Source organism: Kogia breviceps, chromosome 16 (assembly GCF_026419965.1).
Source record: "Kogia breviceps isolate mKogBre1 chromosome 16, mKogBre1 haplotype 1, whole genome shotgun sequence".
In the NCBI taxonomy this organism is placed as follows: Eukaryota; Metazoa; Chordata; class Mammalia; order Artiodactyla; family Physeteridae; genus Kogia; species Kogia breviceps.
The window spans coordinates 18,461,181-18,486,632 of NC_081325.1; the positions used below are offsets into that span (position 1 = coordinate 18,461,181).

Below are 25,452 nucleotides of genomic sequence, written 5' to 3' on the forward strand. Positions count from 1 at the left end.
ACACTGCTGTCTCATTCTTTGTAAAGGCTGCACGGTATTTCACTGTATGAACCATAATTTATACCCATTCCCTGTTGATGAACTTTGAGTTTACTGTTTTTGCTGTTATGATGATACACTGTCTCACTTGAATGTGAGTTCCTTGAGAATAAGGATTTTTGTCATGAGTAAATGTTTTAATTCTGAAAACTTAGTATAGTGTTCAACAAATGTTTAACAGATGTTTTTGAATGAATGGTACTTTTTATTTATTTACTTATTTATTTTTGGCTTTGTTGGGTCTTCATTTCTGTGCGAGGGCTTTCCTCTAGTTGCCGCGAGCGGGGACCACTCTTCATCGCGGTGCGCGGGCCTCTCACTGTCGCGGCCTCTCTTGGTGCGGAGCACAGGCTCCAGATGCGCAGGCTCAGTAGTTGTGGCTCATGGGCCTAGTTGCTCCGCGGCTTGTGGGAACTTCCCAGACCAGGGCTCGAACCCACGTCCCCTGCATTAGCAGGCAGATTCTCAACCACTGCGCCACCAGGGAAGCCCTGAATGGTACTTTTAAAAATGCTGCTCAACTGCTTCCACTCAATGTTTTTTAACCCTACTACGTGCAGAGTACTTGGTACTCTTTAATGATTCCCTTTCTAGATATTTATCCTTATATTTTAAAGACATGTATATAAGAGAAATTCCTACAAGAGGACTCACTAAGTCAAAGTAATATGTGTAGGGGACTTCCCTTGTGGTCCAGTGGCTAAGACTCTGCACTCCCAATGCAGGGGGCCCAGGTTCGATCCCTGGTCAGAGAGCTAGATCCCACATGCCGCAACTGAGAGTTTGCATGCCACAACTAAAAGATTCTGCATGCCGCAACTAAAAGATCCCGCATGCTGCAACTAAGACCCGGCGCAGCCAAATAAATAAATATTTTTTTAAAAGTAATATGTGTATTTTAAATGTTAGTAGAAGTTATATGCAAAAGCTTTTTACCAGAGTAGGTGCTAATTGGTAACAAAGGTATTTCTCAACAAGTGTTCAGCACAGTGCTTTACACATAGTAGAGTTAAAACTGTTGAGTGGATCGAGCTCACATTCAAGTGAGAAAAATTTGTTTTTATGATGGCATGTAAGTCCAGATAGAGGAAAGGGCTGATTACTATGCCTAGGAAAGGAGGAAAACAAGGCCTTACAGAGGAGGTACAGTTGAAAGTGGGTCACCCATCTTCTTCATCATTCTCATCACTGATAGTTACTGAGTGCCTACCATGTGCCAGGCAGTGTGTTGAGCGCTTTACATTATCTCCTTTAATCCTCATATATCCTATAAGGGAGATATATTTATTAACCTCATTTGATAGATGAAAAAGTTGAGGCAGAGAGAGGTTAAATGAGTTGCCCAAGCCATATAGCTAGTAAGTGACTTAGTTGGGATTAGAAGTCAAGCAGTCTGATTCCATAGTCCATTCTTGAACGTTTTATAAGTGTTCATGAAGAAGAGAAAGGGAAAGAGGCATTGAAGGTAGAAGGAACGTGCGCCAAAGCACGATGTTGTTTAGAGAGCAGCATGTAGTCAGTGTGGCTTAAGCACTGTTAAGCTGTGGTTGCCCAAAGATGGCATGGTAGAAGGCCAGAAAGTTAGGGTGAGTACATATTTGACTAACATATATGCCCTAAATATGGAATTTCCAAACAAGAAAATGGCAATTTCTTTTTACTCTAAAAGAGAACAGAGAACCTCATTTCTTTTTCTGAGATTGCTCTGGCATGAGGGTAGTCTCTGGTTTCAGTGTTTTGTTCATGGCAAGAGCTTCAGGCTTTTTTATCCTTTCAAAGCTATAGCATTCAGTTTTGTCTTCAGAGGATACTGTTCTGGTGCTGACCAGATGGAAGCCTTCCATTAATAAAGTGTCAATCAGTAAGCCGAGGACATTAGTTCCGTTGGCCAGTTTTCGGTTATCAGGTTTTATAGAAACATACCTAGGACACACAAAAATGTTCAATTATAAAACATCCCTTTAATAACCAGCAAAACTAAACAGAAATATTTGACTTATAACCTCAAATAAAGGTATCAAACCTTTTTTTTTTTTTTTTGCGGTACGTGGGCCTCTCACTGCTGTGGCCTCTCCCATTGCGGAGCACAGGCTCCGGATGCACAGGCCCAGTGGCCATGGCTCACGGGCCCAGCCGCTCCGCGGCACGTGGGATCCTCCCGGACCGGGGCACGAACCCGTGCCCCCTGCATCGGCAGGCGGGCTCTCAACCACTGTGCCACCAGGGAAGCCCCAAACCATTTTTTGATCAGATATTTTTGAAGACTTCATTTATAAATCCAAGCCAGTACTTTCAGGCTACTGAAAACAGAGACCTTGCTGTGATCTCCAAAGTATTTTAATTCTACGTTTAGGAATATAGCTAACATTGATGAATTTTCATTGAGAAATTATTTTCTGGAGCAAACAATTTGATCAAACAATTAAATTAACTTAATTTTCATATAATTTAACTATTTCCAAATTTTGTTTTAAACTTACTATTGTTTTAATCAATTTAATTAATTGATTCAATCATTTTAATGAACATCTGATACATTTACAGTTTCCCCCTAGATCTAATTTTACCCATTACCAGCACTGACATTACAAATTTTCTTTTGTGACTTTCTCCTATCAAATGCATTTTTCAGGTGAAATTTTGCAGATGTTAAATGTCAAGAAGACTTTATTGTCAATTTTTCTCAATAACTGTCCATTGTTGAAGAGCAAAACATGGGGTCAAAAGGCTTCAGGAGTCAAAATGACAAAACTTTCTGGAAAACTCGATAGATACACATTATTCAAGAAAAATATACCTGAACTTTTCAGATTGACTATATGTTGCTTTAATAATGTCAACATAACATGTCCATAAAGATATAGCTATATTGCCCCTTCTTTATCTACCATCAGGATATTTTTATATCCCTTGTGTCCTCCCACCATTTGTTTATGAGATATGGAAAAAAAAAAAAAGGCTTTAGTTCTAGGCAGTAACCTAAACTATCTGTGGTTTTATGGGATAAAAAGAGCCTTGGGGTCATCCTTAGCCTCCTTTTAATTATGATTGATAGAGTGGTTATTGTAGTTCACATTTAGAAACTCATTCTAGGCAAAGAAAAAAATCCAATAATAAAATGTAAGAATTATAAAACTACAAAGTACATATCAAAAGCATATTTATGTTTAATACAGAAAATTTTTAACATTAGTAAATCATTTCATCTACCCCCAAACCCCAGATCTTGATTTTATAGCCTAGAAACTTTTGTCAAAGAGAAAAAATGTTACAGAACATCTCACAAAATTAAGATGCAAATAGTATATAGTAGGTTATAACAAAGTGGAATATACTTGCAAAAAATCACTTGGCCTAAATACTTGATTCCCTAAGAGGCCAAAATGAAAAATGGAAGATTTCAAGGCATAAGAAAAAGATAAAGAAACTAATGGGAAATGGAAAATCAAAACTTATTTTAAAAACTTAAAAAGGCAAGTACACTTTTCCATTTGAGCTAGTTTATAAAGGTCAGATAGAAGATGGCTACCAAAGAGACTGTAGAATCCTGTGACCATAACTTGACTTGATAATGTAGTATGGCCCTCTGCAAGATGCACGCCAAGTATTTCTAGTACTGTGAACTGGAGAGATAATAACAGAGCAACGTGCTAGGTTACCAAGACCTCAGAGTGATAAATCATATTAGTAGAACATACTGGACAGCTGGATGATACAACCAGGATCTGAGGAGCCATTCAGGCTTTACTCCTCCACTTTCCACCTTCAAAAAACCATCTGAATGGACAGATTCAGACCACAAGGAATGAGCAAGAAATAAAAATGATTGCTACCTAAATAATTGTATACCTAAGGTGGGCCTCTTAAAACCAAGAGCTTTCAGCCGATCACCTGAACTCCCAATAATGTCACTTTATTTGGGTTATCTACCTCTACTTTGAAATTGGAACTATAGAAAACAATCACAACCACTTATAGACTGAAAAAATTCTAAACTTCCAACAACTGAAAAGAATACTCTTTGGGAATGCAAGATAAAGTCAGTTTTAAAAATAGCTTCTGGTTTTGGAATTATCTATTTTGGAATTTAAATATAATGTCATTCTCTCATTAAGATGAAAAAAAAATTGTACTATTTGTCAAACACAAACACTTAACAGCAAAGGGAAAACTACTGTCACTGTGTACACACAAAGAATATCCCAACTTGAGTTTTTAATGTTTTTCAAGATTATAGTCATTTTCTCCAAATGCATAGCTTTTAAAGAGCATTTAGTATTTCCAGGATACCTTTTTATCTTGCATGTTTCTTCTTGAAATCAATGACACCGTTTTTCCTTAGTTTTTTAACTTTTTAGAAAGGGATCCCCAAAGATCTTAATCACACAAATTAAAAAAAAAAACAACAAGAAATTGGTAATTTCCCTTCTATTTATGTTAGTACCCCACCAACTGTGCCCAGAGGTATCTTAAAACATTTTGAGGTGAAGATAGGGTCTTAGGTTTTCTTCACAGTCAGCCTGTTAGCTGGATCTCTTTCCCCAAAATGACATTTCATGCCTCTTTGGAAAGGCAGGAAATTATAAAGCGTAAAAACTTAAGAATTGTCCTACTGCCCAGGGTTCTTCAGCTGGTATGCAGGACCAAGGGGTGTGTTGTGGGAGGGGTAAACATTGATCGTTTCTTATGGTTACTGCGAAAGTTAAGAAAATATCCCAAAATATGTCTACCTTGACCCCCAAAACGTGTATCTTATTTAAATACTGTCAGTAAAGAACATATGCAGACTTTTTTTTTTTCCCCTCCTGAAAATTAAAGCCAGCTTTCACAGTAAAATAATAGTGGGACAGCATTAAGACATTTCTAAGGGGCGAAAAAAAAGTGTCCGTGACAGTACAGTGGAAATCCGCCTTAGGGTCCAGCCAAGAATAACAGGGGGAGAAAGTGACTGACTCAGAAGCAACTATCCTTAATATACTGACAGCCTATCCCAGTATTTTGAGTTGTGTAAGAGTGCCAACAATGTAATAGGAGACCAGATTTGCCATGAGATATATCTGCCTTAATGGTGTTTAAAAATAAAGTGGAATGGAGAAAAATCAGTAGCCAAATCAGAAGGACTGAAAGAACAACTGTACATAGTGTAAGGAAATCATGACAAACTGTTGAGCCTTTATTATATACCAGCAATGAAAAGAAACACTTGGGGAGAAAAAGGCTTCTCATTCCATAGTAATGGAACATAATCTATAAAATTGTTTCCTCCTACAACTTGAATGACCGTAGTCTCAGTTTTCCCTGGACAATTTTGATTTATTCCTATTGTCCCACATAATAACAACTCCTTCTTTCACTCTGAAAAGTATCCCAGTTTGGACAATAATTATCTAGTTATTCTACCCAACTCTGCTGGTTACTCCCCCCAAAAAATCATTTTGAGTAATCATTTTTTTCCAAAACTGAAATGAGAAAATTTCAATTTTGAGGGGAAACATCAGGAACCGGTGTAGAATAGAGGCTTCAAAATACAAAATACCTGATTCCAGTTTGGTTATCAGTCGTGCTGTCAGAGCCGCACTGGAAAACCAGGTCATGGTAAGAAGGTCTTTGTGGAGGCAGTGGAAGTAAGGTCATCTGAGGATGGAAAGAGTTACTACTCCAGGTCAGTGCTGAAGGTTGCTCTATAAACACTGTAATTCTCCCAGTTAACATCTCGATTGTTTTGCTGCAAGAGCCAAACACCCTGAAAAAAGCTTGAGTGTTTCGGCTTAAGAAATGTACCTCCACAAGAGCAGGTCTTGGCTGTAGCAGGTGTTCTTGGTTTAAGAGATCCACCAGAGGATCAAGTTCATAGAATACAGCCTCCCTCTGAAGCCTGAGATAGTCTGAAAAGTCAGTGGGTAATAAAAGCTGGTGAGTTCTCAAAAAATCTAAGATGAAACTAAATAAAACACCATCTCTGTCCACAAAAATCTGGCCACCAACCATCTTGAATTCTTGGTCTCTGCCATCTAACATACGTGTCAACCGAGAGGCAGGAAACTGCTTTAAGGTTGAAGACCTTGTGGTGAATATCTTCCCTCCCACATTCAAAGTGACCAGTTCCTGACTACTCATTTTCCTCTTGCTTCACACTAGAGGCTACAAACCATCAGGCACAGACTTAGGAACTTGAAATTCATCAACCTGTAACCACAAATGTTACATATGATTAAGAAATGTAGGGGAGGGGAATATAACAAAAACAGAGACCTAGATTTCCAGGTAACTACTGTTAAAGCAAATAGTGTGTCCATAGCTGTGTTTACAAATCTGAGAGTTGCCTGGGAACATACAGTATACAGAATGAAAAAATAACAGATGAGGAACTCCATAGTTTAAAGAAAACTACCAATATGTCTGAGGACATGTGTCAAATAGATCCCTTTACTGTATCCCATTAAAAAAAAAAAACCTTCATAAAAACCTCTTGTAAATCTATATTTATATATATATATATATTTTTTTTTTTCTGGGAGCAGAAAAGCATTCCCCTTCTCCAAACCTCTTATCTACTGAGTCCTCATGGCAGAGGTAATATTTATAGATAAACATTGTCTTAATTTTTTATATCCCTTTAGCAATTCAGTGGCTAATCTTGGATTGTCAGTTGGGGATAAGGCAGTCATTACCTCAACTAGCAGCTTATTTTGACTACTTTTCTCATAACTAGAATGATTCTTCTGTACTTGAAATTTAGTTGCCACCTTCTTTTCCTGTCCCTGCTTGTATTACCTCCTCTCAACCAAATTAATGGACTGGGATAAAGACCCTCTGGACTGTCAAGGAATGTCTTGTCCCATGACAGAAATAAGGTTGACTGAAAGCAGTTCTAAGATAAAGTCACTTCTTGTTTTCATCTGAATTCTAAACAAGGTGAAAAAATTTATTTTTGTTCTGTGGGAGACAGGGCATCTTTATCTCATGTGAGCAGATAGGACAGCCTTAGTGTTTAGCTGATTATTTTGTACTTTATAATAGCTGATAGATTGTTTCATCTATCGTTAAATTAGTCTTACTACTCTTAAAAAATTCTTTAAACAAGTGAATTGATTGGTTGTACAGTTGCCATGATACTTTGGAACAACACTTAGCTGCCAGTAAAAAGGCGGCTTTTCCATTTCCTGCTCTTGCAATGTGTGTTTTTTTTTTGTTTTTACCCATGCTTTGCTTGCACAGTCACCTAACAGTTTTGTAGTTTACCTCCAAACTCCTCTGGTGATAAATTTACAAAACCTAAGCAGATAAAAGGCAAGCTGAAATAAATCTCCACCCTCCTTAAAACGTAAAACTTCGCAAAAGGTAATGCCAGTTTTTGTTTACATGAGATTTACATTGTACCAAAAAAAGAAATCAACCCTCTGCAGAAAAAGTTGGAAATTCAATCCATATCTTATTCCTTTTTTAAAGAATGTTCACTCTCAAAAAAAAGTTGCTTTACAAGAGTAGTCTTTATTACATGCTTAAGAACAATCATTATTACACTACCTCATCAATATTAAATCATGTACTCTCTCACATCCCCTTTTTTCATGGCATAAACACAACCAGTATTAGGGGTAGGATGCTTATTTCAAAAGCACTTTAAAAAGAAAAGAGGGTTCAGGACTACACTATTAAATTTCACTTTTATCTTTATACTACCTAATTTCAACAACATGTGTAGGACATTGTTTTTGAAAGGAATACTTGTGGAGGAAAATATCTGACTGGAATCTTGACCAAATCTGAACTACCACTCTGTATTCTGACAAATTTCTAACAAAAGACACAGAACTACGTACTTTAAACAGATTTTATAACAGTTTATATTTGCACACAAATTCTGCCACATTGTTCAGCACCACCAAAGTAAAATTCTTTAACCTTTCACTGAAAATGAAAAACCCATCTGCCAACTGTTCCCAGTAGAAAACTGATTGTTCTACAAAATCAGCTGATTTAGTCAGGTAGGAACTAAAGTTTGAAAGATTGTCTTTCCAAGTTGTGATTTCATCAAATAAAGACCATTCTAGGAATATGGTAGGACTGAAGAAAATGAGAAGTCCAAGCAGAAAGATGACCACAAATAACAGATAAAAGCTCCAAGGAATCTTGCTAATGAATGTGCCAGTGTCTTGAGGCAAAGAAAGTTTATCCACATCTACTAGTTTTATGTCTTCCCACTGACTGGTATCAAAGTTCTTCATTAAAGGGCTTGAGGGCAAATTAGAGGGAGGCAAAGGAGTTTCCTTGATGACTTTTATTTTCTCCCTGAACTCCTGCATCTGTTGCAGAAATATGATGGGTTCTGACACATCTTTGAAAGCTTCAGCAATGTTAAAGGCCATTCGTTGTTCCTGCAAGATGGTGTTGAGTTTGTTGATCTCTGGGTCATAGGCCTGCATAACTGCAAGTTTCATGGTCTCAAAGTCAGAAAGGATTTCATTCTTCTTTTGATCTAATGTGTGTTGTAACTTCTCAAAAAACTCCTTCACTTTATCTGAATCTTTAGTCAGCAACTGTAGAGATTTCCTTTTGCTAGTTTCCAAGGTATCCAAGCGAGAAAGAGCATCTCCCCGACGCCAGGTCTCAAAGCTCTGGAAGAGGGACTCAAAGGCATCCCTTTCCTGAGCATAGGCATCTTCGATAGAACAGAAGACATGCTTGGTGTGGTCACCACGAGTAGCACAGATCCCACAAATCAGCTGCATATCAGTCAGGCAGAAAATGTTGAGAGGCTGCCCCAAGTGTCCTTTGCACACTGGCATTTTGGGAGAGATCTTTATCTTGTTATACTTTTCCACAATACCCTTCAGGGAGTAATTAACCTGCAGGCTACTGACCCCGGTGGCTGAAGTTTCCTTGCGGCATGTGGGGCACTTGAATGGAGATGATCTCCACAATGAATTCCGCACGTTCCCCTCTAAGATCCCTTCTAAGCATTTTTTGCAAAAGTTGTGCGAGCAAGGCAAAACTCGAGGATCGTCAAACAGACTGCAACAAATTGGGCACGTGAGATCTTCTTCAAGCAGCTCCATCACATCTCCTACCAGGGAGAAAGAAACATTTTATTTTACTCCAGTAACCCCTTCATTTGGACTATGGACTAGTTAGAAGAAACTATCTTCACAGCCATTAAAAATGATTTTTCACTGAAATAACCAAACAAAGGAAATAAGTGAGAAATTTGTGAAGGGAATGCACACCAAAGCAGATTTAATCTGCTGGGACTAGAACACGCTCCTTATTAGTAGGGTTCCCTGTACACAGGGCCTTTGTGTGGGCTTTCCAACAACAGTCTTTGGCTGAGACAGGGTTAGGACTAGGACAACTGCAAGTTGAGCCAGCAGGACCCAACTGCTTGTTTTAAAACAGAGCTGACTACTAGCTGTCAGAAACAAAGCCACTCAGTGTATGAAGAGAATGAGCTCTTTAGTCTGGGCCCACAATTATAAAATGGTATGCTATTTAAAGAAAGCAGCACAAAAATATAAATCCAAGCATGCACTGTCACGTACACTTTTATTAAAAACTGGCATATTTTGCTATTTCAAAGGCAAGATTACAATTATTAAAATCAGAGGTAAAAACATAAAATGAGACAGCTGCAATTCATTCTTCCCTAGAGAATTAAGTGAATATTTTTTCAAACCACTGGAACAGTAATCAAAGCCAGTGGGGACAAACCTGGGCGTCCCTAAGACTCTTCCAGGGCATCTCTGAGGACAATACTATTTTCATAGTAATACTGAGATGTTATTTACTTTTGGCACAATGTTGACAGTGCACTGTAAAAAAACAATGGTGAGGAGACACTGCTGGAGCCTTAGCAGGAATCAAACAAGGCAATAGGTAGCACCAAACTGGATTCCTGGTTATTGTATTCTTCACCACCACGTACCCAACGGTGGGGGCAGGGGTGAGGGCAGCCAGTTTCATTTTAGAATGTTCTAGATGAAGCAGTAAAAATTACTCATTTTACTAAATCTTGATCCTTGTGGACATGTCTTTTTAATATTTTGTGTGACAAAATATGAAGTAACCACAAAGCATTTCTACTGCATACCAGCAGATACTGTCTGGAGGAAAAGCAATTAGGTGATTGAGCTACAAGCTAAATCAGCTGCTTCTTTCATGGAACACCCTTTTTACTTGAAACAACAAATGATGAACTATGGCTGTGCAGACTTAGGTATCTGGCAGATATTTTTTTGAAAATGAACACAATGAACCCATCACTGCAAGGGAAACAAATGACAGTATTTCTTGCCAATGATAAAAAGTTGAATTTTTGAGTGAAAATTGGATTTTGCAAAACGTATTTGCCACTTAAGAGCTTGTAATGAAACAAGTGGTGATATTAACATTGGGTTTTGGCTTTTTTGGAAGACAGATCGTGTATGATGAAATATGTCACTTTGGAGATCTACATTACACAGTGAACTAATTGGTTCAAATCACCAATGCATGTTATAAATCATACATTCTAATACAGTCTAATACAATCTATATATAATACACATGTAAATAAAAGCTCCTGGGAGCCTTAGTTTTTAAGTGTAAAGGGGTCCTGTGACCAAAATATTTGAGATCTCTGACCTAGAGAATACCATAGCGAATACCAATTCTCAATTCAAGTTTATTCTTTTAAAATGTACATTTTAAAACTTTTATCCCTGAAGTTTTAGAACCAAAAATAGTGCTAAATATGTCCTCATTCAGTTTACTGAGGGATATATACACACACATCACATTACCACCAAAGTAACAAAATAGGGTCTACTAATCTCTATGCCATCTTATAACCAAAAGTAAATATTTTTTTAAATTATATAATACGTTTAAAAAATATATATTTATTTATTTATTTACTTGGATGTGCCAGGTCTTAGTTGCAGCAGGTGGGCTCCTTAGTTGCGGCTCACGGGCTCCTTGGTTGCGGCTTGCAGGCTCCTTAGTTGCAGCTTGCCGGCTTAGTTGAGGCACATGGGCTCCTTAGTTGCAGCATGCATGTGGGGCCTATTTCCCTGACCAGGGATAGAACCTGGGCCCCCTGCATTGGGAGCACGGAGTCTTAACCACTGCACCACCAGGGAAGCCCCAGTAAGTAAATAAATTTTAACAGTAATTTTAAGAATCAATATTGGAGCTACAATCTAGAAGAACAAATAGTATTTAAAAGATAAGCTGAACTTGTAAGACTAATTAGTTTATGGTTTTCTATTAGGTTGTGAGAGATATATGTATAACAAATATATAATACATATATATGTAGAATTAAAGCAAAGAGTATTGTCAAATTTAGTGTTACACGGCAAAAATGGTGATGAAGCTCATTTTTCTGAAAAATCTTTTGTGACATGGCAAATCATACAACCTTTGAAAAGCAGTGAGAAGAGAACAGCTACAGAGACTGAGGTTAGTGTGCTCTCTAAGAAGTTATCAAGCATCTATAAAACATTCTGACTCTTTAGAGCAAAGAGGAAAACTTTTGATGATCTTCCATCACTAGTCCTGGGGTTCTACACTTTATCACCTCCATTGATCTCTGTCATCTTTCACCTAAGAATTCTATGCTAAGGCTAGATTTTGGAGTAAACTGTAGAAACAGGAAAGTAGTGGCAGCAGCATTCAATAAAGTAAAACTAATTTATTCATCCTTGCAAGGTTAGTACTTCAGAGAATCCTATCCAAGCATATTAAATAAATAAAAGGAAAAACAAAGGATACCAAGTTTTGTCATGAGAAGGCGAAAAAGAGCACCCAAGACAAAGAGAAACTTTGAAGAAAACTGAGGGACCAAGAAGAATTTTAAGGCAATCAAGTATGATCAAAAGGAAAATGTCACACACAGGAAAATTTAGAAATAATAAACAGTCATCCCAAAGCCACAATCAATTTACAGCTCTTAAAATGAACCAGAGGAAAAAAATTGGTATTTGGAAAGTCCCTTTTTTAAAAAAATTGCATCAAAATCATGGTAGGTCCTATTGTTCCAATTTTAGTGATATAACTTACAAATTTTGGTTTATAATTTAAAGATTCTCATTTTAATCCACATTAAAACTAAACACTATTTTTTCTTAGCTTTATACTCAAAACTTTAATCACAAAACTATGTGACCACTTCCACAGCTGACTTTTAGAGAAAACTGAGACATATAGCCTAACAACCCAAGAAACCATGGCAAGTTTGTTGCCTTAAAAGTTTTAAAGGAAAATACATAATAAGGTTTTTAGTCTCACTAAGTGAAGGGTATGCTTTTCACAGTAAAGGATCTTATAGATCCTTTTCTTAAAGTGTGGCTAACATATAAAAATCTAAATAAATCGGGCTTCCCTGGTGGCACAGTGGTTGGGAGTCCGCCTGCCGATGCAGGGGATGTGGGTTCATGCCCCGGTCCAGGAGGATCCCACATGCCACGGAGCGGCTGGGCCCGTGAGCCATGGCCGCTGAGCCTGCGCGTCCGGAGCCTGTGCTCCGCGGCGGGAGGGGCCGCGGCAGTGAGAGGCCCGCGTACCGCAAAAAAATAATAATAAAATAAAATATAAAAATCTAAATAAATCAATTGAGTTTACTCCTTTGACGAAACCAAAGTACATATTCCCCCCTTCTGGGGGACAAATATAGATATCAAGAAATTTTATGTGAACAAAATTACTGTTCACCAGTGATAAAATTTCAACTTAACCGATGTCAAATTAAGTATATAAAGGCAAGTAAGTTTTCAAGATTCATTTCTTCTTTTGAATTAAAAATTTCCCAAGATTTATTTATTTACTTACTTGCTTATTTATGTATTTACTTATTTAGGCCACGCCATGCAACTTCTGCGATGTTAGTTCCCCAACCAAGGATTGAACCCATGGCCTTAGCAGTGAAAGCGTGGATTCCTAACTACTGCACCGCCAGGGAATTCCCAGCAATTTCCCAAGTTTTATACCAACAAAGAAAGTAGCCAAATATATACCCAGTTATCTACCACCTCTCTGGTTTTCAACTTCATTTTCCTACCATATTTATACTTTAAAATATACTTTTAAATTTATGTAGAATAAAACTCACTCCTTTCAGTACGCCGTTCTATGAGTTTTGACAAAGGCACAGTTGTATAACACCACCACAGATTTATTTTTAAGTGAACATTCAAGATAGCCACACTTAAGGAAGACATGAAAACTGTTTGATCAATACTACCTTGAGTGGGTATATAGCAACAACAGTCTCTGCAAATGAAAACAATAACACAACAACCAGAATATTAAAAATGGAAAAGCCAATACTTACAAAGGAGTGATAAAATAGAAGTAAAAGCTAATATATATGACTTCTCCCTCCTGGAAGCCCTTTTGTTTTTATATGATCAACCCAAAATGTTTACAATTGAACAGGTGCTCATTTTATTCACTATTAAAAGGTAATTTTAATAAAACCTTTTGGGCTTCCCTGGTGGTGCAGTGGTTAAGAATCCACCTGCCAATGCAGAAGACATGGGTTTGAGCCCTGGTCCAGGAAGATCCCACATGCCACGGAGCAACTATGCCCGTGCGCCATAACTACTGAAGCCCGTGCGCCTAGAGCCCATGCTCTGCAACAAGAGAAGCTACTGCAATGAGAAGCCAGCGCACTGCAACAGAGTAGCCCCCGCCCACCACAACTAGAGAAAGCCTGTGTGCAGCAATGAAGACCCAATGCAGCCAAAAGTAAATAAATTTATTTTTAAAATAAATAAAACCTTTTAATTAAAAGAAACTTTCCTATTAAATCTTTGAACTTCATTAGTTGATAGCAATATAAAGTTCAAAATAATACCCATGATTTCTTTTCCAAATCCCATTACAGAAGAAAAAGAAAAGCCAATATATTATACCTTATATCTGAGAGATTTAAATCAAATTTCCATCCTGCTTTGAGGCATCTCTGAATTCAGGAATTTCAAAGCAGTATCTAAATACCTAACAAGTAAATAGATAGCAAATTCTGAAACTCACTTCATAGACAAAACTAAATTATGTGAGCTCTACTAAACAGACAGACAGCCACCAATCAACCTTATATTGGAACAAAGCTTAGAATAAAAGAGCTCACCTTTAAAAAAAATCACTTTCCCTCATCCCACTAGTTAATCTTATCTTCAAGTTGTATACTGTATTTTCAAGAAGTATACTGATATTTTAGTATGAGATCCACTAATAATGGTTTCTTCAAACTTACTAAGAATCTATTAACAACTATTGACTCTAGATAGAGGATGTAAGGATATCTATTGTAATATATTTTTAATTTTCAGTATATTTGAAAATTTTCACAATAAGAAGTTGGAAAAAAAAACTAAAGAGGGGACCAATAATAAGAAAACCATATAGAGCTAAAAAAGTAAAACTTCAAAAACATTAACTATGATAAGCTTCACAGAGAGCTTAATCTGCTGTAATATTGTTTTATCTTTTATAAAATAAAAAATATATTATTAGAATCTGGATCAAGACCTGTGAGGACAGTGACATACTTGTTGTGCTCTCAGTCTATGACCTTTGACAAACCACTTATTCATATTAGTTTTTCTCCTCATTGAATAAGTGTTTTGAAAGGTATCTAACAATATATGAAAATTATTTACCAAGTTTTTTTTTTTAATACTCTATATCAATGTGTTATTAACATCTCATTCTGGCTTTTAGAGACTGTTCCAAAACTTATATGATCCAAACAGGATAAAGTGAGATGAAGAAAAAGACAAAATTTCTGATAACTTAAAAAAGGAATATTAAAATTAATATACCATATACTCCAATAAAGATGTTAAAAAAAAAAAACTTAAGGAGCCATAAAAATAAATAAATAAATAAATATACCACATATAGCATCTAAAATAGCTTATCTAATTGTTATGTGGCCCTTGCAAACAAAATATAATTTACCTTTGTGTCCATATAAGACATAAGTAACTTACCTTTTCTGGCATTATCCTAGAATAAGTAGTAGTCAAAATTTCTTCCAAGGTACTTCTAGTAGAATTCCTGATAAGTAGGGCAAATTAAACCTAGTACAGAAGGTCCAGCAGCTTGGAAGACCTACCTACTCAGAAAATTCACAAGTTTTTGGACTAAGGTGACAGTCTCAAAAACAAAAAACTAGGTCATTACCTTCAGAGTCCAGAAAAACTTGGAAAAAATGAGTTTTTTCCTTTCCTTCATTCTCTTCTCTGTGCCACTATTTTGCCTCGACTTTTCCTGTGTTTATTCTTCTTTTAACTCATCTTCCCCATTCTATTTCAAGGAATGCAATCTTTTGATTTCCTCTTATTCCTTCCTTATCTCACACCTCCTCTTTACCTTACTTCTTATGTTTCTTTCCCTATTTTCTTTTCCCTGTGTCATCTGATAATCACCCAAGATATTATTCTGTAATCCTGTAAATCGGCAGCATTAAATCAATAGTTTAAAGATACCAGCTGATCAGATATCCCTATCCCATTTTTGTACAACTACTGAGAAATCTATGAGGACACCGAATGGTGCTGAATCCCATTTTCTCCCACCCAGATGAAATTAATTTGAATATAATGAGGGTCTGAATTTGAAGGAACCATAAAAAGAGCCCAAATTATTCTCCTGGTCTGGTACGAACCAAACCCAGATTACTTATCTTTACCTGTTAAGAGTTAAAATTAACTTAAATTGGAACTACTGACTTCTGCAAAGGTTTTACAAACTAGAAATGTCTGGTTTCTTTTCTCCCAAATAAATGTAAACAGGTTTAAATGAAGGTGGCAAAATTCTACCCCTAGAACAAATTGTCTTCTTTCACAATAAACTTGGCAATCATTAACCTAAATTATTATCCCCAACAGGTTGGTATCTATTAAGTTTTCATCATCTAGCTCTGCATTTAAGGTTAATTCCAGCTTTCAGAAAGTACTGTCAAAGTCTAGTATTCAATACACAGCAAGCTAGATCTATGTAGATAAGTGAAATTATTTACATAGTATGTAATACTGTGCCAAGTGAAAACAAGTACTTAGTGGATAACTAATAAGTACTACCTACCTGCTAATAAGAACTTACTTCTGAGATGGAAATGTAATTGGTCTGAATAAAGTTCCTTTTGCTCAGTGTAGAATTACATACATATTTTATTCTAAGTAAAACTGATCTAGAAAATACTTCAAGTAGAAAGCTAATTATGCTAAACTTTAAGCAATTTTTAGGTTGGCTATATTCTATATACTATGTTGGCACTCCTCACTCATATTCAATACTGCACATATGCAGGGGAAGAAAGGAAGAGCTCCTCTGGGAGTTTTAAATGGGGAGCCAGGTTACTGCCAAGGAGATATACTTGTGGTGCTTATGCCACAGGAAAGACAATAATTTAAACTACTGGCAAAAATTTTCAGTTCAACTTTTCCTTAGAAATATATTTATATCTATAATGCAAGTGAATTTGAAAGTGTTCACATTATGAGAATTTCCTTTATATTTACAGAAGGCTTAACTGGAATATAACTATTCTGTATGTCAAAGGACACCTGTTTTTGGTTAACTGTTATGAATATACTATTCCTCTAGCACCATTCTAGTATCTAAGAGTCCCAAGGCAAGATAATGACAATGGCAGTGTCTTTCACGAATAACAAAAATGGATAATCCAATGATCTAATGATATTTTAAAAGATGAAATATAAGCCAAAAGTCAATTCCTGCCCTAAATTCAGAAATATAGCACATTTACAAAGGTACTGTTACTATAAAAGGTGTAATAACTGCCTTACAAAAGGACATAGAAAGCTGACACCATACTGAAGTTGGAGAGGTTATCCATGCAAGTGGACTTTGTTTTTCTAAAATTATAAAAGTAATTTGTGATTATAGAAAATTCAGAAAATACAGGGAAAAAATTACCATATTTACATTGGCAAGGAATAACCATTATTATTATTTTGGCATATTTCTTCTAACATTATTTTGGCACATTCCTCCCAATCCTGTGTGTCTGTACACACACATACTTTAACAAAACTGGAAGCATAACACAACTTTGTATCTACTTTTTTTCACTTGTTTTATCATATGCATTTCCCCTATTGTTATAAATTCTTCTAAAACATGACAGTCTATCTTATGGATATGCTGTTTCTTATTGATTGTTTTGGGGGGATTATAACATTTTAATGAACACTCTGTAGAAAAGTCTTAGTCCAATTGTTAGGTGGGTCAAAGAGTAGGAATATTCTTAAGGCTCTTGAAAAGACTGCCAAGTTTCCCTCTAGAAAGGGCGTACCACTTTCGGAACTCTGACCAATGATGTATAACAGTGCTCCACCTCTCCGTGCAATTCCCAACCTTACAACAGAATCATACTTTTATAGAGCTTAGTAAAAAAATAAGAAAAAGGCATACTTTTTTACCATACCTACCTAAGTTTAAAATATAAAAGTTTAAGGCAGTTAATATTAGTATGTGTCTACGTATTACCAATATATAAGAATATATACGAGGGCTTCCCTGGTGGCGCAGGGGTTGAGAATCCGCCTGCCAATGCAGGGAACACGGGTTCGAGCCCTGGTCTGGGAAGATCCCACATACCGCAGAACAACTAAGCCCGCGAGCCGCAACTACTGAAGCCTACGCGCCTAGAGCCCGTGCTGCGCAACAAGAGAGGCCACCGCGGTGAGAAGCCCGCACACCGCAACAAAGAGTAGCCTCCGCACACAGCAACAAAGACCCAACGCAGCCAAAAATAAAGTAATAAATTTTTAAAAAAAAGAATATATGGTGCTAAAAGTTATGGGGTAGTAATAAAACAGAAGTACTGGGCTTAAAAACATCTTAGAGATCATTTAGCTAAACACCTAACTTTACAAGTGAAGAAACCGAGCCTCCCCTGCTCCCCCAAATTGTACACAGCAAGCAAGGCATAGGACCTGAGTTTTCCAATTCTCAGACCTTAGCACTATCCAGAAAGTGGGTCAGGAATTCAGTATCCTTATTCATCAAGTGGAGAAATTTAATCATGAGCTCTCTAAATCCCTTCTAAAATTCTATAATTTTACAAAGTAGGTTGTAACAGGTTCTCCAGTGAAGGGTAAAGAGCACTGAACCTACATCTGAATACCTAGCTTTAAGCACTAGTTTTACCCTTCATTGAATGAGGATTTTTACAGTACCTACCTCATAATGTTCTTGGAAAGACTAAGTAATGTGTGACAATTTTGTAAACTACTGAGCTACATCAGTGTAAGGTGATTTAATTACATATGTGTACAGATACTGTGAAAACTGTAAATACTCATTTACAGCGTTATGTTAGAGAATGAGTGTATTAACCAAGAAAGGTCCTAAAGGAGAGCTGGACTCCCTTGAACTGTAATTTCAAGGGAGGACAAAGTAAGTATTACATAGCATAGCAGGTACAAAGCATGTTCGTGGAAATGGGCATAGCTGAACAACAGCTATGACAGAAGTAGGGCCAGGTAACCAATAAATGTAGAGAATGAAAATAACCTGCTGTTATGGAAGGACTTGCCAGAGAGGTTTAGTACATCAGCTGGTGCAAAAAAGATGGTATTTTTAGGTAAAGATAGGAGAGCATGAAGAAACATATGTGCTTATTGTGCAAGACAGAAGTATAACCAATTAATCAATAGCTCCATTAAGTTCTACCAGAGGGAGTGGCTATGTAAAAGAAATTCTGCATTTAAAATACCTTTTATATAAAGGTCTGTAGAGTCAGAAAACTGAAGCCCTGTTGTATAAGCCCTAGCAGCAGTGACACAGAAGGAAAAAAAAACCTATTAAAAAAAAGAAAGAAAAGTTGCTGTAGCCTCTTTTCCTTTGCAGTATGAACCTTTGGATTATAGTATGTTTCAAATAATTGTCACATAAAGAATTTCCAAGTATGGAATCAATTTTTCTGAATTTTGACAAAATATGAAAAGAACAAAGACCATCCTTGAGGGTGGGAACACATATATTCTACACAGAGTTCAATTTTGAAAGGTTCTGGGGCCTGACGAAATTGGGTGCTTTCTTTTTTTGTTGGTTTTTGTTTGTTTATTTGTTTTTAACGTAGGGAAAAGTATTGTAGTTTACCTCTGTCCCCTGCAAGCAGGTGTATTGGTCAGGGTTACTATTTCCCAGGGCAGAGCAATCAGGTTTTGGTTTTGTTTGGTTTTTTTTTTTTTTCACGTCGTGACTGTTAATCAAAGGAGGCTACTGTAAAGAAAGAACAAAGAAAGAGGGTATTATGCATTTATGTGCACAGGGTCCTTAGTTTTCACCCTCAATTTTTTCAATCATTCCCCCACAAATAAAGCCAGCCTGCTAGGACCTGATGAAAAAGCCAGGAGCATGGGAGAGGCTGCCCATCTCTGTGCTAAGGAGCATCTCGGTTAGGGCGTCCTACCACGGGGCCAGGCAGCCTCCCCAGGTTCAGTGCCAGGGGGTGGTCGCATGCTCTGACTCCGGTTCATGGTCGCCTTTTCTTTTGTAGGCGATCCCGAGGCGCTGGAAGTGAAGCCAGGCGTGTTGGGTAGCGGAGCAGGTTTTCAGCAGCCCGGACGCGCTGCCCCCGCCGCCCACCCGCACGCCCTTGCTCCCCATCCCCCCGTTCCGGGGCCTGGCTGCTTTCCGCTGTGCTGCCGGGACTGGAGCACCGACTGAGCTCTCCGCCAGCACCCCCCACCGCCCCGACTCACGCAGGTGCCTGCCCGGCCAGGGCAAGTCCCCACCCCCCTTCCCCGTAAGGACCCGGGCGGCGGGTACTTATCTCGGACCTCCGGGGCCGCTGCAGGGGACCCGCCGGGAGCCGGGAGCCGCGTAGCGGCCAGTCCTCCAGCCGCGGGTACCGCGCGCTACGAGCCGGAACGGCTGCAAAATGGATTCGCGGCGCCGACGGGCCCCGCCCCAAGGCCCTCCTCCCCCGGCACCTCGGTCCGCCTCCCAGGCCGGGCCTCGCCTTTCCCCCGGGGAGGGAGTGGGGGAGGGAGGCGGGAGTTCTTCCGGTATCTCCAACCGCCACCGCCGACCTCCGTCGGCTACGGTGCGCCTGGGAGAGGGCGTGGTTCCCGGCTGCTCGCTTCTCTCCTTTCCAGAGGGGCTGCGCGCGCCCGCGAAGCGCCATGCCCTGGGCGCCGGGAAGGGGACGTGGATCGCTCAGACCCGTAGGCTCGGCCTGGACCGAGCGCGGGCGACGGGAGGCGGCGTTGTCCCCGGTGGAGCCGCCTGGGAAGAAAGCCGGCGCGTAACAAGATGGTTGGGTTTGGATTGTTGTACTTTTTTTTTTGTTCGTTGCATTTTTAGGAACAAAAAAAAAAGCCCAACCCTTCACACCGCTTCATCTGCATCTCTCAGGACCAGAGGCCCGGCCACAGCGGCTTGGGGGGACGGAGACGACTGTCCGCCCCGCACCCCACAACCCGGAGTGGGTGGGACGGGCGCCCGCGCTGCTCCAGCCGCAGCACGATCAAAATTGTTAACTACTGCACCCACCCACACCTTGCATCTATGTATTTCTTTGCAGGCTTTAGGCCGAACACTAGCCACCCAATTCAAGGTTTCTCTTTAGGAAAAACACCACCGCCCTTTTCTTTGGAGAGAAGGAAAAACTCAAGTATGGCTCTAAATTATCAGCCGCTAGCCTGACTCACTCTTCTGACGTCCGGCGCCCTGTACAGGGACCTTCTCTAATAGCAAACGCATTAAGCACTTACCAAGGAGCGGTTGCAAGAAGATTGCAAAGATGAAAGAATGGCTTCTCCAAAACTTGCCATCTTGGGGGATGTGAAGCAAGGACAAAAATCACAGAATATGCCCTGAGGTTGAGTTCGCCCCCCGCCCCGCCCCACTTGTGGTAGTCTGGGATTTGGAAGTAGAATTGGAGGGAAAGGTATTCGAGGTCTATTTACAGTACTTGGACCCGGTGACTAATAATGCTAGCTCAAACCCCATAAAAAGCTCCTCCCTACTCCCTTCTGAGATGTCCAGTTCCTCACCATGCCCGGGGTCCCTTAAATCCAGTTTTGTGTGTGTCTCCCTTAAACCCAATTTTGCCTTTGAAGAACAGTTCCTATATTTATGTCATTTTGTCTTCATAAGAACACTGTGGAATGGAAATTATGATCTTCATCCTATAGATGAGGAAACGGATGAAGTGATTTCTCCAAGGCAAAAAACAAGAGGCAGCGATGAGACTCTTAAGTCAGATTCCAGGTACACGGTCTTTCTACAGCACGGTAACTGTCAGTGCCAGCGAAAACTGCACCCCAGTCTCCTACTAAATAAGTGTTATTAAAAGAAAATCAAACACCTGATTTGTAGAAACATTTTGAATACCCTAATATTAAAATGATACAAGAGTGAAAGGTTATTAACTCATAAATCAGAAATTGTCCTATGTGTATCTGGTTGTTGGTAGATACTAATTAATTAACTTCTAACCAACTAAATGTAAGACATTGGTTAAATCTGCATAGAAATCCCTAGATTGTTTTTTTTAAAAAATTAACTACTAACAGACCATCGTATATTAAATTCTCTTAAGTGTAGAAAAATAGGGAAGGAATAATAACCTATTTTCCCTCCCATGGTCCTAATAAAACAGCCAATCAGGGAATCACCACATATAGTGTGACTAGAAAAAGAGATTAAAACCTGCATACACGGGGCTTCCCTGGTGGCGCAGTGGTTAAGAATCCGCTTGCCAGTGCAGGAGACACGGGTTCAAGCCCTGGTCCAGGAAGATCCCACATGCCGTGGAGCAGCTAAGCCCGTGCACCGTAACTACTGAGCCTGTGTGCCACAACTACTGAGCCCATGTGCCACGACTACTGAAGCCTGCACGCCTAGAGCCCGAGCTCCACAACAGGAGAAGCCACAGCAATGAGAATTCAGCGCACTGCAACAAAGAGTAGCCCCTGCTTGCCGCAACCAGAGAAAAGCCTGCGCGCAGCAACAAAGACCCAACGCAACCAAAAATAAAATGAATTAAAAAATTAAAAAACCTACATACACGGATTAAAACCCACTCACACAGCTATCTCCTTCCTGGAAGAGCACACTATAACTAGATCCCATACCAAGGGACTGTCAAAATTCTTATCACACTGGAATTTCCTTTTATTGACAGTTCTTCAAATAAGCAGACTAAGCTTAAGACTGGAATTCATATGTCACCACAGCAATAAGATATAGTCTCATGTAAGTTTGTCTTTTGTGAAAAATATATTTTTACAGGTAGAATTTTCTAATGTTATATATTTGAAATATATATATACACACATATATTCTTATTTTTGTGATTTATTTCATGGTGGTGTTTTTGTCCTGAGCCTTGACAAAGGTGAAATCCGCCAGTTTTCCTTCAGATGTTCCATAACAAAAGGGACAGTGCCAAATTTGGTGTACACTGAAATGTAAATCATCAGAATGGGGAACGTCTAATAATTAAGACTGGAGCAGTTATGTGCAAGAGAGGGGTGCTGGTGAGCCTCCTTAGATTTACTGGAACATTTCATAACTATTCTGTCCTTCCCTTCCCAATAGCTGCCAAAGTCATGAATGCAAGCCCCAACATTCCCCAACGAGAATTCCTGGCAATACAAGGCAGTGACATTGCAAGGTGTAGCAAAAAGAGCAGACACTTTGGATCAATTCTGCATCCAAACTCTAGCTCTGCCATATACAAGTTGTTCAAGTTACTAAGCATCTCTAAGCCTCAGTTTTCTCTTCTGTAAAATGGGGATCATGTTTCACTTGATTGTGAAAATCAGATAACATACAAAGCAACCAACATGGTATCTGACATATAGGAGGTACTTAATAAATGGTTGCAACTGCTATATGGGAGAAGAAAACCATGCTGGTTTTGAACACAGTTGTTTTGGATTTGTAATGTGAGGCTCAAGCACAATAGTCTTAAGCAGAGCTAAACTGCCTATGCAGTAGAGGAAGGTAGCACACAATTTCTGCTTTTTTTACACCCAGCCCAGGGTGGCCTTTTATTTTATTTTATTTTATATATTTATTTATTATTTATTTATTTATTTGTGGCTGCGTTGGGTCTTCATTGCTGCACGCATGCTTTCTCTAGTTGCTGAGAGTGGGGGCTACTCTTTGTTACATCGCGGTGGCTTCTCTTGTTGAGGAGCACCGGCTCCAGGCACACGGGCTTCAGTAGTTGTGGCTCGCAGGCTCTAGAGCACAGGCTCAGTAGTCGTGGCACACAGGCTTAGTTCCTCCGCATCCTGGACCAGGGCTTGAACCGGTGTCCCCTGCATTGGCAGGCAGATTCTTTTTTTTTTTTTTTTCAGTACGCGGGCTTCTCACTGTTGTGGCCTCTCCCATTGCAGAGCACAGGCTCCGGACGTGCAGGCTCAGCGGCCATGGCTCACGGGCCCAGCCGCTCTGCGGCATGTGGGATCTTCCCAGACCGGGGCACGAACGCTCATTCCCTGCATCGGCAGGCAGACTGTCAACCACTGCGCCACCAGGGAAGCCCTGGCACGCAGATTCTTAACCACTGTACCACCAGGGAAGTCCCCAGGGTGGCCTTTTAAAAGCATATATCTTTCCATTGCTGTACCTCCTTCCTTGTGCTTAGGGAAAGGAGAGGAAAAGGAAAAAAACATCTCACTTAATGAAAGGAAGACTCTGAAGTGTTTTTTAAAGCTTTACAATTTCAGTGAAATTGTTGGGGGCTTCCCTGGTGGCGCAGTGGTTGAGAGTCCGCCTGCCGATGCAGGAGACACGGGTTCGTGCCCCAGTCTGGGAAGATCCCACATGCCGCAGAGCGGCTGGGCCCGTGAGCCATGGCCGCTAGGCCTGCGTGTCCGGAGCCTGTGCTCCGCAACGGGAGAGGCCACAACAGGGAGAGGCCCGCGTACCAAAAAAAAAAAAAAAAAAAAGAATAAAATGTCAGAGGTAATTAAGATGATATTAACGTATGCTTATAATTATATACTCAGGATTGTGCTAGGCACCAACGACACTAACTGAGGAGACAAGTCGTAACAGCATGAACTAGTTCAGTAATAGTGGCTGTTTAAGAGTCTGTGTAAGCGGTGTGGTGAAGACAAGATCAGAGGAAGGCATGGAAGCATCACGAAGATTTCACAGGGGAGGTGGGAGTCAAACAGAATTAAAGATCATAGGATTTGAAGGTAAGAGGAAGAGCATTGGAGGTGAGGAACACAAGTTCAGGGTGGGAATTAAGCTTCACTGATACTGAGTCAGGGAAGAGCATGACCTAGTTTGGAAAAAAAGTTTGAGGCCAAATTGTGGAATGTTTTGATGTCAGAATAAAGAGTTGAACTTCGTTCTGTAGAAAATGGGAAGTCACTGAATAATTATGTATATGGCACTAACAAGATGAAAACAGAATTTTGGGAAGACTAATCTGATAACAGGGTCTAAGATTTAAGGGAGAAGAAATTTCCTTTATTTTAATAGTTTTGAGGTTATTGAAAATTATAGATTTTTTTAATGCAGTAATGTATATAAAAGTACAACATATGTGCCTAGGTTAGATTCCATTGAACCATTTAATTTCAAATGTATTGTTTACTAAAATTTTCAATTTGTAAATAAAATGTAATAAATGTAGAAAGAATTAACGATGACAAATACTCCTAAAGTCCTCTGAGAGGAAATTATGCATATATATATATTTATATATATATTTATATATCAATCCTATATAATTTATCTTAATATAATGATCTTAACTATATTGTATGACTAAAGATAGTATGTTGCTTAAATATTAACTACATTTTAGAGTACACCTCACTAGAGCTTTAAAAATCATTACATATACTCTGAAATGTAGTGCTCTGTTTTGATATTTTTAACAATGATTACACTCAATTATGTTAATAATTTTTTCTCTAAACTTAATTCCATACATGTAGAATTTTATTCTTGTTGAAAGTCACTTTATGAGGGCCTTAAGAAATGACTCATTCAGGTAAAGACTACTGTTGTATAAATATTTGCAGTTGTTTAAAAGAACTTGATTTGTAGAAACTGTTTATTTTGGCATCTTTGTGTAGTGTTCACTAATCATTATGTGCTCTAGTTTTATCTTGAAAAATGTCAAGTTATAATAATTTTTATAATTTCAATTTAGAAAACTACTCTCACCCTGCTCTATGAGACATTTTTAGAACATTTCTTCAAAAATAAGGGTACAACAGTTTTCTATTATAGTTTTTTTTTTTTTTTTTTCGGTATGCGGGCCTCTCACTGTTGTGGCCTCTCCCGTTGCGGAGCACAGGCTCCGGACGCGCAGGTCCAGCGGCCATGGCTCACGGGCTTAGTTGCTCCGCGGCATGTGGGATCTTCCCGGGCCAGGGCACGAACCCGTGTCTCCTGCATCGGCAGGCGGATTCT

General features: G+C 39.0%; 2 protein-coding genes across 13 annotated transcripts; both read right to left on the reverse strand.

Moving 5' to 3' along the window:
- Positions 1-1,721: 1,721 nt before the first annotated feature.
- KCNRG (potassium channel regulator) lies at positions 1,722-6,156 on the reverse strand. Its single transcript, XM_059041700.2, has 2 exons — positions 5,576-6,156; positions 1,722-1,962 (listed from the first exon to the last, which is right to left on the reverse strand). The coding sequence occupies exons 1-2, from the start codon at positions 6,154-6,156 to the stop codon at positions 1,722-1,724; spliced, it is 822 nt and encodes a 273-aa protein (XP_058897683.1).
- Positions 6,157-7,512: 1,356 nt separating this feature from the next.
- TRIM13 (tripartite motif containing 13) lies at positions 7,513-20,007 on the reverse strand. 12 transcript variants are annotated; one of them, XM_067016343.1, is made up of 5 exons: positions 19,839-20,007; positions 19,156-19,278; positions 15,015-15,081; positions 10,933-11,141; positions 7,513-9,106 (listed from the first exon to the last, which is right to left on the reverse strand). In XM_067016343.1, the coding sequence occupies exon 5, from the start codon at positions 9,096-9,098 to the stop codon at positions 7,875-7,877; it is 1,224 nt and encodes a 407-aa protein (XP_066872444.1). In that variant the 5' UTR covers positions 9,099-9,106; positions 10,933-11,141; positions 15,015-15,081; positions 19,156-19,278; positions 19,839-20,007; the 3' UTR covers positions 7,513-7,874. The 12 variants fall into 12 exon arrangements, with proteins under 12 accessions (XP_066872444.1, XP_066872445.1, XP_066872450.1 ...); XM_067016344.1 differs by lacking the exon at positions 15,015-15,081 and adding an exon at positions 18,770-18,854 and having other exon boundaries at positions 10,933-11,113; XM_067016346.1 differs by having other exon boundaries at positions 7,519-9,106; positions 10,933-11,032.
- Between the last annotated feature and the right edge of the window lie 5,445 nt (positions 20,008-25,452).

Excerpts from the sequence above, each read along its gene's own strand:
- KCNRG (XM_059041700.2), bottom strand. The coding sequence starts at position 6,156 with ATGAGTAGTCAGGAACTGGTCACTTTGAATGTGGGAGGGAAGATATTC. Across the intron at positions 1,963-5,575 it reads GATAACCAAACTGGAATCAG|GTATGTTTCTATAAAACCTG; the intron begins GTATTTTGTATT and ends TGTGTGTCCTAG.
- TRIM13 (XM_067016352.1), bottom strand. The coding sequence starts at position 9,098 with ATGGAGCTGCTTGAAGAAGATCTCACGTGCCCAATTTGTTGCAGTCTG.